Source organism: Gopherus evgoodei, chromosome 8 (assembly GCF_007399415.2).
Source record: "Gopherus evgoodei ecotype Sinaloan lineage chromosome 8, rGopEvg1_v1.p, whole genome shotgun sequence".
NCBI lineage: Eukaryota > Metazoa > Chordata > Testudines > Testudinidae > Gopherus > Gopherus evgoodei.
Genome location: NC_044329.1, coordinates 50,768,525 through 50,784,347, shown reverse-complemented (window position 1 = coordinate 50,784,347; position 15,823 = coordinate 50,768,525). Strand labels below are relative to the sequence as shown.

General features: G+C 49.9%; 1 protein-coding gene across 5 annotated transcripts in view; it reads right to left on the bottom strand.

The window, feature by feature from the left end:
- Positions 1-5,122: 5,122 nt before the first annotated feature.
- The window catches only part of UCK2 (uridine-cytidine kinase 2), a 45,435-nt gene continuing 34,734 nt past the window's right edge, over positions 5,123-15,823 (bottom strand). For all 5 annotated transcript variants that reach the window (XM_030571428.1, XM_030571429.1, XM_030571430.1 and 2 more), the window contains 3 exons: positions 11,818-11,915; positions 8,819-8,867; positions 5,123-8,142 (listed from right to left, as the gene is read on the bottom strand). In XM_030571428.1, coding sequence (XP_030427288.1) covers positions 8,003-8,142; positions 8,819-8,867; positions 11,818-11,915 — 287 coding nt within the window. In that variant the 3' untranslated portion in view covers positions 5,123-8,002. The remainder of the gene's footprint in view (positions 8,143-8,818; positions 8,868-11,817; positions 11,916-15,823) is intronic.

Genomic DNA, 15,823 nt, shown 5'->3' with positions numbered 1-15,823 from the left:
CTACTATGATGACCTGCCACCATTCCTTCCTCCATAGCCTTCTCAATGCTATTTCCCTCTGTATGCCTGATGTGACCAAAGTACATAAGTTTGCATCTGATTTCCGACAGCAGGGGCTACTTCTCTCCAATTATATTTCTAACATAAGCATTCATCACCTTTTCCCTGCAGGAGATACTGAATAGATTGTAAGAGCCAGCACCACAGCTCAAAGGCATCAGTTATCTCCTTGGTTACAGCTTTAGTTTCCAAAGATTCACTGCCATAAGTTGCTATGGAAAAAAAATGAAGCTTTTCACCAGTCGAACCTTGGTATGTTTTGAGATAGCATGGTTTTCCCACGCTTTCATGAGGGAAGCCATGTCTGAGTGAGCCATCTGCAGACTTCTTCTGATTTCTTTGAAGCAGCCTCCATGGTGGGGTATGTATGAGCCCAGAGAATTACATTCATGTACTGCCTCTACAGGTCAGCCATTAATTGTGATGTCCTGTTATTATTGATGGGGTCAATAATTGCTCTAAGAACACTCCCTAGTAAACATGCCTTGATTTGATTCCTAATGCTCTATTTCTCTGGTAATCAAGGGAAGCTCTACCAGTAGAAAACTGGAAAACAAGACCCCTGTTTTGGTTGCCATTACAAACAGCTCATCTATATCTTTCCTCTTGCCCCTTTTTATGCTATGTGTACCATCCTTTGAGCTGATCTTTATCTCTTGGTTTAACAGATTAAACAACTCCATTGTGTCCAAATGGACGCCTCTCCAAGGGAAGGGGCTACAGCTTGGCTGACCCTGAGGCCTGAAACAGGGCTAAGGGCATGAGCTGTTACAGTGCCAGCTTCTCCCTGCAAGTGCTGTACTAGACTCTTCTCTGCTGTGGAGCAGTTGCGGAGGGGGACCAGTAGCAAACACTGCCCAGTGCATTACACAGGCACACTTGGAAACAAGCCAAGCTCTTCTCACTCTGATGATCAAGCCCTACTCCGGCTCTGGAACAGCCTGATAGGTAAATGAACTCCGAATGTTAAGCAAGTGAAATAGCCTTTCCTGTCTAATGAAAACAGAATCAATAGAAGAGAAAGTATTGTATTGCTTCTCAAAGCTAAGCAGTCCATGTCCCCTGGCCTTGTACGTAGAGTCTGATCCTCAGCTGCATAAATCAGCATAGCTCCATTGAAGTCTCCACTGAGACTCTGGCCCATAGTTGTCCTTCACTGCAAAAGGAAATGAGGAGAGCTGTCTGAACACCCCCTCACCCCATCACAACTCTTGATAAATTGTTCCAGTGATTAATTACTCTCACTGTTAAAACATTTGCACTTTATTTCCAGTCTGAATTTGTTGAGTGGCAACTTCTAGCCATTGGATCATGTTTGACCTCATTCTGCTAGATTGAAAAGACATTAAATATTTGTTTCTGACGTAGGCTTTTATAGGCTGTGATCAAGTCACTCCTTAACCTTTGCTTTGTTTAGTGAAATAGATTGAGCTCCTTGAGTCCATCACTACAAGGCATGTTTTCTAAGCCTTTGATCATTCTCATGGCTCTTGTCTGACCCTCTCCAGATTATCAACTTTCTTCTTGAACTCTGGGCACCAGAACTGGCCCTGGTATTCTAGCAGCGGTCATGCCCGTGCCAAATACAGAGGTAAAATAACCTCTCTTCTCCTCCTCAGTATTCCCATTGATGCATTCAGGATTGCATTAGACTTTTTGGTCACAGCATTGCACTGGGAACTCACTCATGTTCAGCTGATTATCCTCCACCACCACAACCCAAATCTTTTTCACAATCTCTGTTTCCTAGGATAGAATCCCCCATCCTGTACGTATGACCTACATTTTTTGTTCCGAGCTGTGTGCACTTACATTTAGCTGTATTAAAATGCATATTGCTTGCTTTTCCCCAGCTTACCAACGTAATCTAGAATGCTGTGTCAGTGACCTGTCCTCTTCATTATTTACCCACTCCCCCAATTTGTGTGTCATCTGCAAATCTGGGAGGAGGGATAGCTCAGTGGGGTTTGAGCACTGGCCTGCTAAACCCAGGGTTGTGAGTTCAATCCTTAGGGGGGCCATTTAGGGAACTGGGGTTAAAAATCCATCTGGGGACTGGTCCTGCTTTGACCAGGGAGTTGGACTAGATGACCTCCTGAGGTCCCTTCCAACCCTGATATTTTATGATTACCTCTTTATCTCCCCCCACCCCACCTAAGTTTCTATTCTAGTGCACATAGCAGGTTCTTGCAAATCTCTGTAAAAGTGGAACACTGCATCTACCAAAGCCAAAATAATACTGTCTCTCTTTTAGAATATGAGTTTATAAAAAGGTAATTTAAGTGGACAAACTGATTAATCCAACCTCTCCAAACCTGAAAGTACTCAAAATAATTGTTTGAGACTGATCATGTCATAACATGAATTGTATTAAATAAAAGAGGACAAAACCAGGCAGGTGTGGTAGAAATCACTAAGAGGGAAAGGAAGCAATATACAGTTGGAAACAGCACCTCTCCCTTTTAGCTAAAGCTGATTAAGAAACAGCATTGCTGCACTGATGCCATCTACTGGATAATGCATCCATTGCAGCTCAGAAAACTCAAAAGCAGTTACTGTACTTCCAAATGCAACATAGTCCAATGCTCTAGCCAGTGGTGTTTGTTGTGCCACCGTTCACTCTATTGCTCTGTCCCCAATGGCCCTGCACTGTCACCTTCTACTGTCACCTTCCACTGTGACCTCTGCTAGTCAATCTCTTGAGGTTCCACCTAGCTCTCAGGGATTTCAGCTCTGTGGCAAAACTTCTCTGGTAGTTGCAGGCTGGGTTGTCTCTTCCACAGAAATGCTGTCCTGCAGCAGGTCTAACCACTTAGACCTGATTATCACTGATCTCAGCTCTCGTGGCCACTTATCAAAAGACTTTCTATGAATCCTAATCAGCTCTCTCTAAACAGGAGAGAGGGGCAGGTCAAATAGTCTCTGACTCTTAGGCAGAGCCACACCACCAAGCAAAAATACCTGTGCTCCACCTTCTCTCTCAACTAGGAGATGGCATCAAAACCTCCTTAGTGAGTGCAGTTCAGTTGAGGGTGACCAGTGCTTAATTTGTAATGAAAGTGGTGCCAGGGCTCAAGCAAGTTAGTTACTTTCATAACTGATGTGACAAGCCCAGAGGTCCCGGGGCTATGAACTGCCAAGCCCAGAGGTGCTGGAGCTCAGCCCTGCAAGCCCTGACACAAATTAAACACTGAAGGAGACCCCCTCATTCAGTCAGGCTAAGCACAGTTCTGCTGCCCTTTACTCATACAATAAGAACATTTCATGACCCCCACATAAAATACTTAAGTGATCAATTTTGGCTGGTGCTGAGTTACAAATCACTTGGGTAGCACAGCTGTGTCTGCTGGATAACTAGGCAGAGTAAGTGTGTTCATGTAAATACAGTCTGGTCCTGAAGCCTTTCCACACACCCCCGCCCCCCATTGGCTCATCACTAGCTGTCAGGGGAGAGCTCCTTCAGACCTTGCTCATACAGGCGAGTCTCATCTTATGTGCATTTAGCATGCAGGAATTCAGCTTTGCGCAGTTGGCAAAACACACACACAAGAACAATTTAAATACTGTTCGTGTAGTGTGGGCGATTCCTCCCACCCTTACACTCAATGTAATTTTGGCTATATGTGTTTTTTGCTTTATGCACTGACAGCGGAACGTAACCCCAGCATAAAATGAGACTTGCCTATAAATAATTTGAAATTATTAGGTAGGTCAATGTAGCCTAACAAATGCATGGACATTGTCATAAATAACAGCTGTATGAGGAGGCTAGTCTTCGTTCATACTTTTCAAACCCATTATGCTTTCCCAGGTACAAGTATTTTCTCATATACTGTATCTGCTTTTCAAGTGTGTATTATTGTTTCAGTTTCAACCCAAATTTCAAACCAACAACTAAATTAGCAACAATGCATGTAACTGGGGGAGGGGTTTGGAGAAATTGGGGGGTACTCCCCCCCCACAGGGGGGGGGGAAACTAGGGAAATCCCTGCCTGGAGAGGAAGGCCAGGGCAGGAGAGTTTAATCTCATCATGCAGAGGTTGTGAAAGTGTATTAAAATACAGGCCAGGAATACAGAGAGCCAATCCACATAGCCCAAGGAGCCAAGGCAAAATGGCCTTACAGTACCCAGGCACTTAATTTTTAAGTTACTAAAGTATCATGCAGTGAGCAGTATTACATAAATTCCAAGGCCAGCAAGGTACTGGGGTCACCTAGTCTGAACTCCTGCATAACACAGGCCATAGGACTGAGTCAGGGAGCATACTTTTGGGCCTACTGCTATTGTACAAGCTGCAGTGGCGTGTGCAAGTCAGGTTCACGATTGGACCCCTAAACCATGTGGGAAATGTGCTCTTTAAAGTGCCATCGTTAGGCTATGGCTGCAGACCATTCTCCAGTTTGCTGAGTTGCTGGACTAGGACAGAGTTTCACATGGAAGGTTCTTTCTAGCTGTAAAAAACAAACAAAACAAAACAAAACAAAAAAAACCCCAAAGGGCTTGTCTACATTGGCAATGCTAAAGCGCTGCCGCGGCAGTGCTTTAATGTGCCTTGTGTGGTCACGGCGCTCTCCCAGCCCTCAAAACACACCACACAAGCCCATCTCTACGGGTGGCATAGCTCCCAGTACTGGGGCATGGTCTACACTGGCCCTTTACAGCGCTGAAACTTGCTGTACTCAGGGGAGTGTTTTTTCACACCCCTGAGCAAGGAAGTTGCAGCACTGCAAATTGCCAGTGTAGACAAGCCCAAAAGCTTTGATTCTACAGGATTCTTCACAGCTGCCGATTAAATCCACCCTCCAAGCTGGGTGAATGACACCCTCCTCTAGTGAGTCAGCAGGGAGTGCCGCCTGGGTAGTCAGCCAGCTGTCAATCCACAGCCATGATTTTTCAGCATGAGAGTTTAGACAGAACAGCTCCTGGAGATGGGATTGAGGTCCAAGGACATAGGGGCAGGCTCTCCCCTACAGAGCAGAAAGCTGGGAGAGGTCATGCAGGCCCAAGCCTGGACCACCCAGCTGGCAATCACCTTAAGAGAGGAGACAAGAAGCACCAGTATCCAGTTATTTCCTTTTTATTTAGAGGGAAGGGCAGAACAGTACATCAGTCTTGAAAGCCACCCCACCCAGGCTGAGCCTCCAGTCCCTGGAAACCACCTCCCCTCTGTGGGGCTCCAGACACTTGTTACCTAAGGGCTGGCCTCTGGCCCTCCTGGGACAACGCAGGCATCACTGGGTCTCAGGAGCAGGGAGACTGCCATGCCTCAAGAGTTCGTTGGAGGGGTTTCTGGACAGGGTGGAGGGGAGAAGGGCTTCCCATCCCACGATTAGATGAGGAAGAGAGGGAATGGTTTTCCCCTGGCAGTGCTGACTTGGGGCATCTGTTCCCTTCCTTTCCCCCTTGTGGTCTCAGAGAGCTTATCACACACACCTTGACTTCCCTTCTCCTCCAGCTGAACAGGGATGGGAGAAAAGCCAGCAGAAGGTGAATAATAAGCTTCTTTTCTCTAAGAAGCCAGGCCTCTAAGTTATTCCTCATTAGTTAACCCAAGAACAGGACCATACAGAAGCCTTGCAGGACTCTAGATATCTACAGGGGGGGCAAGAACAAGCCTGAGCTTTGAAGGAGCCTGGTACTGAACACAGCTCACAAAGACGCTGAGTCCCCAGGGAAGCCACCCAGTCCCATGCGGGGAGCCGCTCAGGGAAAAGGAGAGCAAAGCGCCAGCAGGCTTGAAGGCAGAGCCCACAGCACAGAGCTCAATGGGACATGACAAGGTTAGCACTGGGGGATTCCTCAGTTCTTAAGGGAACCCAAGATGAGCAGAAGAGACCCTTTCCAGTGCTGCTCCTTCTCCATAAAGAACCATCCCTTTGCTCCCAATTTCCTGCAATGGAGGCTCTTGGAGGGGGGAGGTCTCTATCACCACAGTGATATTCCCCTCAAGTACAGCTGTGCCTGACAGCTGCAGCACTGGCACTAAATTGAAGTCCCATGGTCTGTGCCACATCATGGCACAGTCACAGCCAGCACGGCCACCCACCCCTTGGAATGAACTGTAATGGCTTTGGTCTCTGCAGAGCTCCGTGAAAAGAGCAAGTGCTTCGGGATACTCTCTCCCAAGGCAATACTGGCAGGCTGGGGTCTGAACACAGGCACATGTGGGTTTAGCACCTTCTCAGGGAGCAGAGAACTCACTCCAGGTCCAATCCAGCTCAGATCCTTAACCAAGCCAATTCTGAAGTAATTTGGAGGGCTAACATCCCAGCCCAATCAGGATGGCCCCCTCTAGACCTGCCCTCTACCATACTCCCAACAGTGGTGACTGCTCAAACCTTTGCTTCTCTAGTAATGGGGGAAAGATGGCATGGGCACAGGGGGCTCTGAGCAAACAGCAAGCCCAAAGCCAATTCAAGGGCACTGAAAAGAGGTTGCTTTGCCTAGCACCAGCGGGGAGAAGATCCCACCGGCTAGTAAAGAAAACAGGTAGCAGGGAGAGTGTGGAAACAATCTGATCCTCTGGCCCAAATCCCAGCCAAGGCACTCACTGGTTTGCTGTGGAAGCTTCAAGTAGAAACTGGGCATGGGGCCAGGCTTCTCTAGGGGCAGAGGTTCCAGTCTCAGAGGGGCTTGCTCTAGGGTGGCCCCAGAGTGCCAGCAGCGCCAGGCTCTTCACAGCCAGGTGGGCATGGGACACACCCTGGCATAGCATTACGCTGCTGGGCGTACTGGGAGGGGCTGCTCTGTAGCTTCTAACTCAATTGTCCTTTCTTCTCCCCACAGACCAGCTGGGGAGCAGCCTCAGGGATGCTGTAAGCAGCTTCAGCTCAAAGCCCGCTCAGGGAGGAGCAAGGCCCCTTCAGACAGCATGCACATTCTCACCTGCGCCACCTCCCCCCAGCTCTCACCTGGCGCTCTTGCTATTTCAGCAGCTGGCCAATGGGTCTGGTACAGCACACTCATGTCTATCATATTGCTCCACTCATGGCCCAGGCCTCCCCTCTACCAAACTCCAGAAAGCTGGGGAGAGCCCCCAGACACTTTTAGCCAGACAGGCGCGAAGTGCTCCTGGCACCCAGCCCTGTGGCAGGACTCTGACGGGCCAGCAGCTGTTAATAGCCAAGCCCAGAATTTCATCCTTTCAAACCCCCCCCCCCCATGTCAGTTCTTTGTGTGATGAATCACTCCTGCCCCAAAACCACAGCCAGCAGGAAGTCAGCTGTGGGACAGGGGCAGTATTGAGTGACTCAGGCAGGGGCAGGGGGAAGCCTTGGCAAGGCAAGCAGCTAGCAGAGATGGGGGAGGGAAAGCAGAGTAGGAAAGAGCAGCCAAGGTTTCAGCCATTGTTCTCCCCAACTCCACCCCTCCCCATCAACCAAACCCAGCACCCTCCTGCAGAACAGGCACAGCAGCTGTGTGACAAACCACGCAGGCCAGCAGCAAAAGCATCACTGTATGCTCCACACCAAGCCTCCACCCACCCCACAGCCATGGGCTGGCTACTTCTGGCTCCCAAGCCACTTGGTCACCTAGTTTGAAGCCTTTGGTGCAGTCCCCCACACCCACACAGACTTGCGAATTCCCCACACCAGAAGCACCCTTATGTCCCTGCCCCGTCCCAGCTGTCCTCAGCAATACCAAGCCTGGCAAATACCTTATGGCAAGTAGTTTTACATTGTTCTTTTTACACAAAAATAGAGCGATTCTGTATTGATAGCTGGTTCCATGCTGGAATGGTTACTGAGCGAAGCCAGCGGTAGGCATCTCCAGCGGCATCTGGGAATCCAGATGCTCCTCTCTCATTTCCAAGATACAAAATTAAAGGCATGTGTCTCCATCTGGTTTCTTAAATAGAGGTGGGGGTGTGATTGGACACAGTACGGACAGATCAGCTGCAGCAGAGCCCAACCACCCCCAACCTCACCCCAATGTCTGGGGTCAGTGTGGCCGGCTACTTGACTCAGAAGGCTGCCTCTGGCACGGAGTGGTGTAGCCATTCAGGCAGCTGTTGATCTGGCGTTTGCTGTGTCCTCCGTTCAGAATGTCCTGGATGTGCTGCACGATCAGGTTTATGGCCACTGGATGTGGGGGAAACAGAGCTGGGGTTAGGATTGTACAGTGTAAACAAGTCCCAAGCTACAGGAAGGTGGCCACTCTCAGCTCCCTTTGCAATGCAGTGGGGCACACGCCCGGGAGTGCCAGGCTGTCAGCACTGCAGGGAACAGTGACACCAGCCAAATCACTGAGTGATGCTTCCCACATGCAGACGGCGTCTCGTCCTAGCCACACAAGTCAGTGAAGTGACACTGATTCACAGCAGCTGAGGAGCTGGCTTGGCCTCTCTACTGGGACTATCCGAGTATACGTACTTTAGACATACTAAGCCACCTTTGCCTTAACGTCTCACTCCAGAAGGAGTGCACACTGCAGGAGACATGCTACTCTGAGTTACTGCCTCTTGTACTCAGACTCACACAGTAAGCTGCAGCCTGCCAGCCCACCCATGCAGCGACAGGGAGCACCTAAGAGTTTCCCATGGGAGAGCACCTCCTCCAACCAAGTCTGCAGAACATAACTGACCTTGAAAGCCAAATACGGGACTCATCACCTCACTAGGAGCCACACTGGCTCCCATCTAACCCCAGCCCTGCAGGAGTCATTGACGTCCACATGCCAAACAGCAGCCATGGCCCCATTAGTCAGTTTCCCCACATGACGCCTCCCCATCCATTAAGGAAGAGCATCACCACTCACCTTCATTATCTGCCCCCCTGGGGATGATCACGTCAGCATACTTCTTGGTCTGTGAGAAGAGAGTGGGAGAGACCAGAGGTGTAACTGACCCAGCCTTGAAGTATTTTCATTGCTCCTGCGCCTCTGAAGATTTCATACCATAATGTAAAAGTGCCAACCCTAGTCAGGCCTCAGAAACCAATGAACCAGCCACCCCACCATGGGATGTTAAAATCATATTCTGGCTTCTTTTCATTAGCTCTTTTGTTTGAGCTTTAGGCTACACTCAGAGTATGTTTTCATGCTTTTCTCCACAACCATGGAGGCAACAAAGTTTCATTAGTAAAAGTTGTGATCAGGTGAGAATCTTATGATTCCGGAAGTTGGTGCTTCAAGATAAACATCCCCCCAAAGATCACCAGACTCGCAGTAAGGGTCACAGGAGTTGACAAGACTGAGTTGCACAGGGAGTTTGTGGGGAGAGGCTACCAACTAGTTTGTTTAGATGGATTTCAGTGTTGCTTACACTATCCTTCTGGAAGGTTAACGATGCACCATCCTACTCTTTGCTGGCTCACCCCTTCCTTCCCCACAATGCCAACAACAGCTTCATCCCCATCTTGGCATTTAGCCTGGAGCACAGCAAAGCCACCCACACTGCACTGCAGTCAGCAACAAAACCGGAGCACCAGGCCAAGCATCTAAGAGATCCATAGCTATGTAGTGTTCTTGTAGCCATGTCAGTCCCAAGATCCTAGAGAGACAAGACGGGGGAGGTAATGTCTTTTATTGGATCATTTGATGTTGATATGAGAGAGACTTTCGAGCCACGCAGAGCTTTTCAGGTGTGGGAAAGGTAGGCAGAGTGTCGCAACTAAATATCAGAGCAAACAGGTAGGTTAGCTTAAGTAGTTAGTGTACATTTATCTGTTTGGTCTTGTATGCAGCTGTTATGCTTAGAGTACTTTTCCAAGACCTGAAGAACTCTGTGTGGCTCTCAAACATCTCTCTCACTAGCAGAAGTTGGTCCAACAAACAATATTACTTTTCCCACCTTGTCTTAGGGCTAGTCTACACTGGCAACACTCAAGTGCTGCTGCAGCAGTGCTTTAACGTGGCTTGTGTAGTCATGGCACAGCGCTGGGAGAGAGCTCTCCCAGCTTTTTTTAAACCACCTCCACGAGGGGCGTAGCTCCCAGTATTGGTGCACTGTCTACACTGACGCTTTACAGCACTGAAACTTGCTGCACTCAGGGGTGTTTTTTCATGCCCCTGCAGCGCTGTGAAGTGCCAGTGTAGATAAGCACTAAGAGCCAGAGCTAGACTGTAATGGGCTCTCATAACTGCCATTATCTAAAGCCATGAACAACATAGCACTTTGTAGGGAGAGGCTATTTCCACAGCCTGGCCACCGCCTCTGGGAGCCCTTGGGGTGGCTGTGCAGGGCAGATCCCGCAGCAGCGAGAACTGTCAGATTCCAGTCATGGGGATTCCCTCCCAGCTTGTCTGACCTGGAGCTTGTTAGGAGATTAGCACCAGGATCGCCAGCGCTTACACCAGGTTGCCTGTTCTGCACCACATGCAAGTAGAATAGCTGCCCCTTGAGCCATGAGCTTAGGACAGGGGGTGCAGATCAGTCAGAGGCAGGATTCACCAGGGCAGGAGGAGAAGAGATGTTGCTGCCATCTCTGTTGCGCACTCTTCTCCCTGCAGGACCATCAGCAGATGAGGGCAGCAGTGACACTTTTGCTGGGGATCGATGATCAGTAGAGGAGTGCGCCAAGGTGGCTAGAATACAGCTTCTTGCCTCCTTTCTGGAGTCGACTACCTACCCTTCCTGCCAGGCCTCTACACCCTCCCCTGACCCTATCAAGGAAGGCGCTAGACTTGGCTCCCATGACAGGTCTGCTCCACTCCATGTCTCTCAGAAGCCAATGATGACTGTGTGTGACAGCAGATAGCTGGAAAGGAGGGTCCAACCCTGGACTGTCCCAGAGCCTCCTTAGCCAGGCCTTGCATCCCCACGGGACCCACTAATATAGCTCTCTCTCAGGAGCAAAGCAAGGCTCTGTCCCATCCTTTCCCACCCTGGTTTGAGGAGAAGGAAGTGCAGTGCTGGGAATAGGAAAGAAACAGTTAAGGAGGAGGGTGGTCAAATGGTTAAAGCACTCGACTGAGTCAGGAGTTCTAGGTTCTATTCCCACCTCTGCCACTGACTGACCTGTGACCTTGGGCAAGTCATCTCAGTGTCTTGCTTCCCCCATGTGCAAGCAGGGGATAAAAATCCATCCTGGCCCCTGGTGCTTAGATGTGTTCTGTGGGGCAGGATCAGTCTCTTACTAGGCACGTGGCCAGCATCTAGTGCAAGAGGGCCCTGATCTTTTTGTTCCAACCCTCTAGGTTCTGCCACACAGACTGGCAACATGGGCTCCTTGTGTTCACCTCCCAGGTCCCCTGCTCTCCCTGGGAGCCAAAACAATCTCCACCTCCACTGGCAGCACCTGAAGTCACTTCACTTCGGATTCCAGGAATCCACAGCTGGCACCCAGCAAGCTCTTCATTGGCTTTGTAGCCAGCCAGAAGTGGGAACCCCAGGCCAAGACTTGAAGCACAGAGCTCAGTCCCCTGCCCCTCCTTTTGGGCCATCCAGAAGGCATGAGTACTAGCTGCCTCCCAGGGGTGGGGGAAGGGAAAAATCAGTGTGTGTCCCAGCACACCTAGGACAGCCTGTAAGCCACTGTGGCTGCAGCTTGTGCACAGCCCCAAGTAGGGACGTCCCCTGCTGCTGCTGCATCCAGCCAGAAATCCCAGCCACAGGGAAGTGACCACTGAGAGCAACAGATTCTGTGCCCTGCCATGCAGCCATCTGTGCCTGCAGGGAGAGAATGCACAGTGTCCAGGCTGGCGCTGCCCTGAGCAAAGTGACGGTGCTGCCTGGTAGGGCAGGCCCCAGCAAGAAGAGAGCTCCCAGTCAAGGAGCTCCCAGCCATCTCATGGGGTGGTTGTTTTCCCTCACTCACTGGCAAGCAGAATTCCTCAAAGGCTGGTTTGACGAAAGTAATGTACTGAGACAAGATTTGCTCAAGGTCCCGGCCTCGCTCACTGATGTCTCGTAACACTAGGAGAAGAAAAACAAGGCAGTCAGGAGCCAATTGCATGGGCCAAAGCATCCCCGCCCCTGTTTCCCAAACAGGCTCCTTTCCCAGCACTCTTCAGACCACACCCCAGGCAGGCTAGACGGCTCACAGTTTAATGCCATTTGTTGCAAGAGCTCCTGATAAGAGGGGGCTGATATTACAGGCCTGAGCCAGGCAACACAGAGCAGGGGGCTGTGAATGTTCCCCCCTTCTAGGTCTATCAGTGCACAGCATTCCAGTCCTGCCTCCAGAGTTCACTCAATGCACTAGCCCCAGCCTACAGCCCTGATGCTACTACACTACTGAGGTCCCCCCACAGCTCTGCTGATGCCCCTCAATCCTGACCTGCAGCCCCGTTATTCCAGTCATAGGCCCCTCACACAGATCTGTGAATATCCTTAAATCCTGCTCTGATCCCCAAGGCAGGGAGACTCAGAAGCCAAGGCTAACAGTTCCACAGCAGCTTTCGCATTGTAAACTGGATAGTTCTACCTGGGGGGCAGGAACACAAGGGTGGTGGCTCTCAAACCAGACAAGTGACCTCACCAAAGTCTCTAGAATGGAGAAGTGAAAGCTACCCCACTTCCCCACCATGAACAAGCCACTGCCTTGCTATCCTTGTGGGAGGCAGGTGATAAGAGAAGGTTGCATGATGCTTGGGAGTTCCAGGGCTCATTCTGGACCAATTCCATCCTTCCCCACAAACTCCTGGTAGATATCAGGAGAGGACAGTCTCCACCTTCTCCTGGTGGTGAGATAGCCAGGCCTTGCCTGCACTGGAGATTCCTGCTTACTCCAGTAATCGGCTGTAACCACCTCAGGGAAGACAAGAGAGAAAGATTCGCACCAGTGCAGCTTCCATCTCCCTCCTATGCAGGAGTCGGGCTCCGCTGGAGTAGAGTGGCTTTGCCCCTCTACATGAGGGACTGGCCCTGGTGCAGCCAACTGATGGCTGAAGCTGGGGCAAACCCACAGAGCAGACAGTGCCAGGCTCTTTTCAGGAAGAGCTTGAAGGAACTTCTCCCCCAGCATGCCAGGGCAGCATGGAGCAGCGTGCTCACAGCACCAGCCAGCTGGCTTTTTGTGACAATTGTCAGCCGCCTCCTCAGGAAGCCAGTCACTGGCCCAGCGAACATCCAGAGTGCTGTCAGGAGGCAAAGCAGCATTCTCACTCTAGGCTAGTTTGGAGCTGACCCAGCAGCTCTGATCTCTTTTCCTGATTGTGCTTGGCTGTCAGTTCCGAGACATGCCTTTCGCATGCCATGGGATCCTGGGTGGGAACAGGGACTGGCAAGTCTGGCATCTGCTCCTGGCCTAGACACCAGACCGGCCCCATTCCAGGCTGCTCCTACTGTCTTCTTCCCTCTCCAAAAGCTTCATAAAACCCAGTATAGATTTTCTGAGCAGCACACAATAAATGGGCAAGAAGGGGGAGAATTTAGCTTTCCTGGTTCCACGCTGCACTCCCTGGCCTGAGGCAGAGAAAGCCTGTATGAAGGTCACACATAACCCCATGCACGGTGGGGTTTCTACAGTTCCCTTTTAACACAACTGAGTTGATTAACCATTGCTCAGAGCCAGACAGATCCTCATGCTTCAGGGCATAGACTGACCGTAGCTAACAGGGGATAGGAAGAAACTTTCCAAGGGTAGTTTATCCCTTAAACTCGCACTGTGGGGTGCTTGCACCTTCCTCTGAAACAACTGGCACTGGCCACTGTCCAAGACAGGATACTGGACTAGCCTGATCATGGGTCTGTTTTGGGTGGCAGTTCTTCTGCCCCACATGCCGGGTGCTTCAGCATACAGGGTACAGCTGTAGGGAGTCCAGCACCCTCAGACTTAACAGTGTCAGCCATGATACTCTGAATAGGTGAGGCACCCTCAGGATAGGTAGGGAGGGTGTCCAAGAAGACAGGGGAGGCTCCAATTCTGTTTCCACAAGGCTCCTCCCCCAAGGAACTGGGCTTTACAGCAACTCCTCACTTAATGTCTTCCCGCTTAACGTTTTGAAGTTACGTCACTGCTCCATTAGGGAACATGCTCGTTTAAAGTTGTGCAATGCTCCCTTATAACCTCATCTGGCTGCCTGCTCTGTCCACTGCTTGTAGGATTCTGTGGAAGAGCTCTGCCTCCTCCTCCTCCCTCCCAGTGCTTCCCCTGCCACCAAACAGCTGTTTAGTGGCACTTAGGACTTTCTGGGAGGGTGAGGGAGAGCAGGGACGTGGCATGCTCTGGAGAGGAGATGAGTGGTGGTGGGAAAAGGTGGGCCTGGAGCATCCCCCGGCAAAGCTGGCACCTGTTCTTCGGGGGGGAAGCTGCTGCTGTACAAGGTGCTTCCTAGTGTCCTTGCCTGCAGCAGGCTGTGCCTGTGTGGGGTAAGCCAGGGCACCTCCCCACTACAGTACAATACTTTTTGTCTGCCCAGAAAAAATTTCCTTGGACCCCAACCCTCCTGCATTTGCATTAAGTCTTATGGGAAAACTGGATTAGTTTAACATCATTTCATTTAAAGTTGCATTTTTCAGGAACATAACTACACTAAGTGAGGAGTTACTGTACTTGCCACCATGGCTATTCTTTTATTTCTAGTGGTCTATGCGCTTTGCTGATGCACAATTCACACCCATCCAGAAAGCCTGATATACACATAAGAACGAGGAGGGCTGGCAAAGATCAGGCCTGATGCATCTCCCATCAGAGTCCCTGTAGAGACTCCTTTGTAATGGGGCTGATCGTCTCCTGTCAGTCAAGGAGTAGTATCTGGAGCAGCTGGCCAGTTTTGTGATCTGGCAGCAGAACCACTCTTAGCAGAAAGAGCATGATGCAATTTACAAAAACCAAAAGTCCCAAATTTACTGCTCCAGCCCGTGCTAATCCAGGATTCTAGGCTACGGTTCCCACATTACATTCAATTACTGTAATGTCTCATGAGTGGGCTGCCAGATCCCACTACATCAGTGGTTCCCAAACAACCCACAAACCCCTTTCACTAAAATGTCAAATCTCTTGAACCCCCTCCTAAAAAAAGGAACATTTCCATGGATGCTCTCTCTTACCTGAGGATAAAATATAAAAGCAGTAATCTTGGAAGTATAAAATTGGTTTTTATGACATGCTTATTACACACTATATCATTACAGTATTATTACATTATGAAAATGGCAACACTCTTCCAAGATCTCACTTTTGTAGCTTGTACCACTTTGATTAAGCCTGTTATAAGACAAGGCTCCTAGATTTCATCAAGGATTATCAGATGTGAAACAGCATGAAGGTATTTAAGAAGCCAACTTGGAGTTCCTCCAGCACAAGAATTCAGGTCTTGAGTAGTCCAGGCAAATGATGCATGTTACACAAAGCTTAAACTTGTTCTTAATTTATGAAATACTAGCTGCCTATTTAATTTTAAAAACAGCAAAAAAAAATCCATCTTCCTTTCAGTTTCTTACAAGGAGTGTTGAAGTTTAAATCTCCTCAGTGTGATAGATATGCTTGCTTTGATCTGCATAGCTCTTGGAAGTCCCCAGAGCTCTGGGCTGCTGGCCCTGTGGTGCCTGGGATCCCTAGGGACAGCTCTGTCCGCCATTAGAGAATCCTCCCCTCCCCCCCATGAGAACCCCCTGTAACATTTTGTGAACCTCCAGGGGTTCACAAACCCCCGTTTGGGAACCACTGCACTACATCATCCTGCCTAGTTTCTGCAGTTCAGAGGTTACAGCCAGAAAGGACCATTAGTCACCAGCTCTGGCTTTCTGTGAAACACAGGCCATTGGATCTCCCCCCCACATCCCATTACTGGTTGAGATAAGTACATGCTTGGTCATTGATCAGGGAAGGAGAGAAACAAGGCTGTGACTGGTGCTTTCCACAATGCCTATGAAAGGTA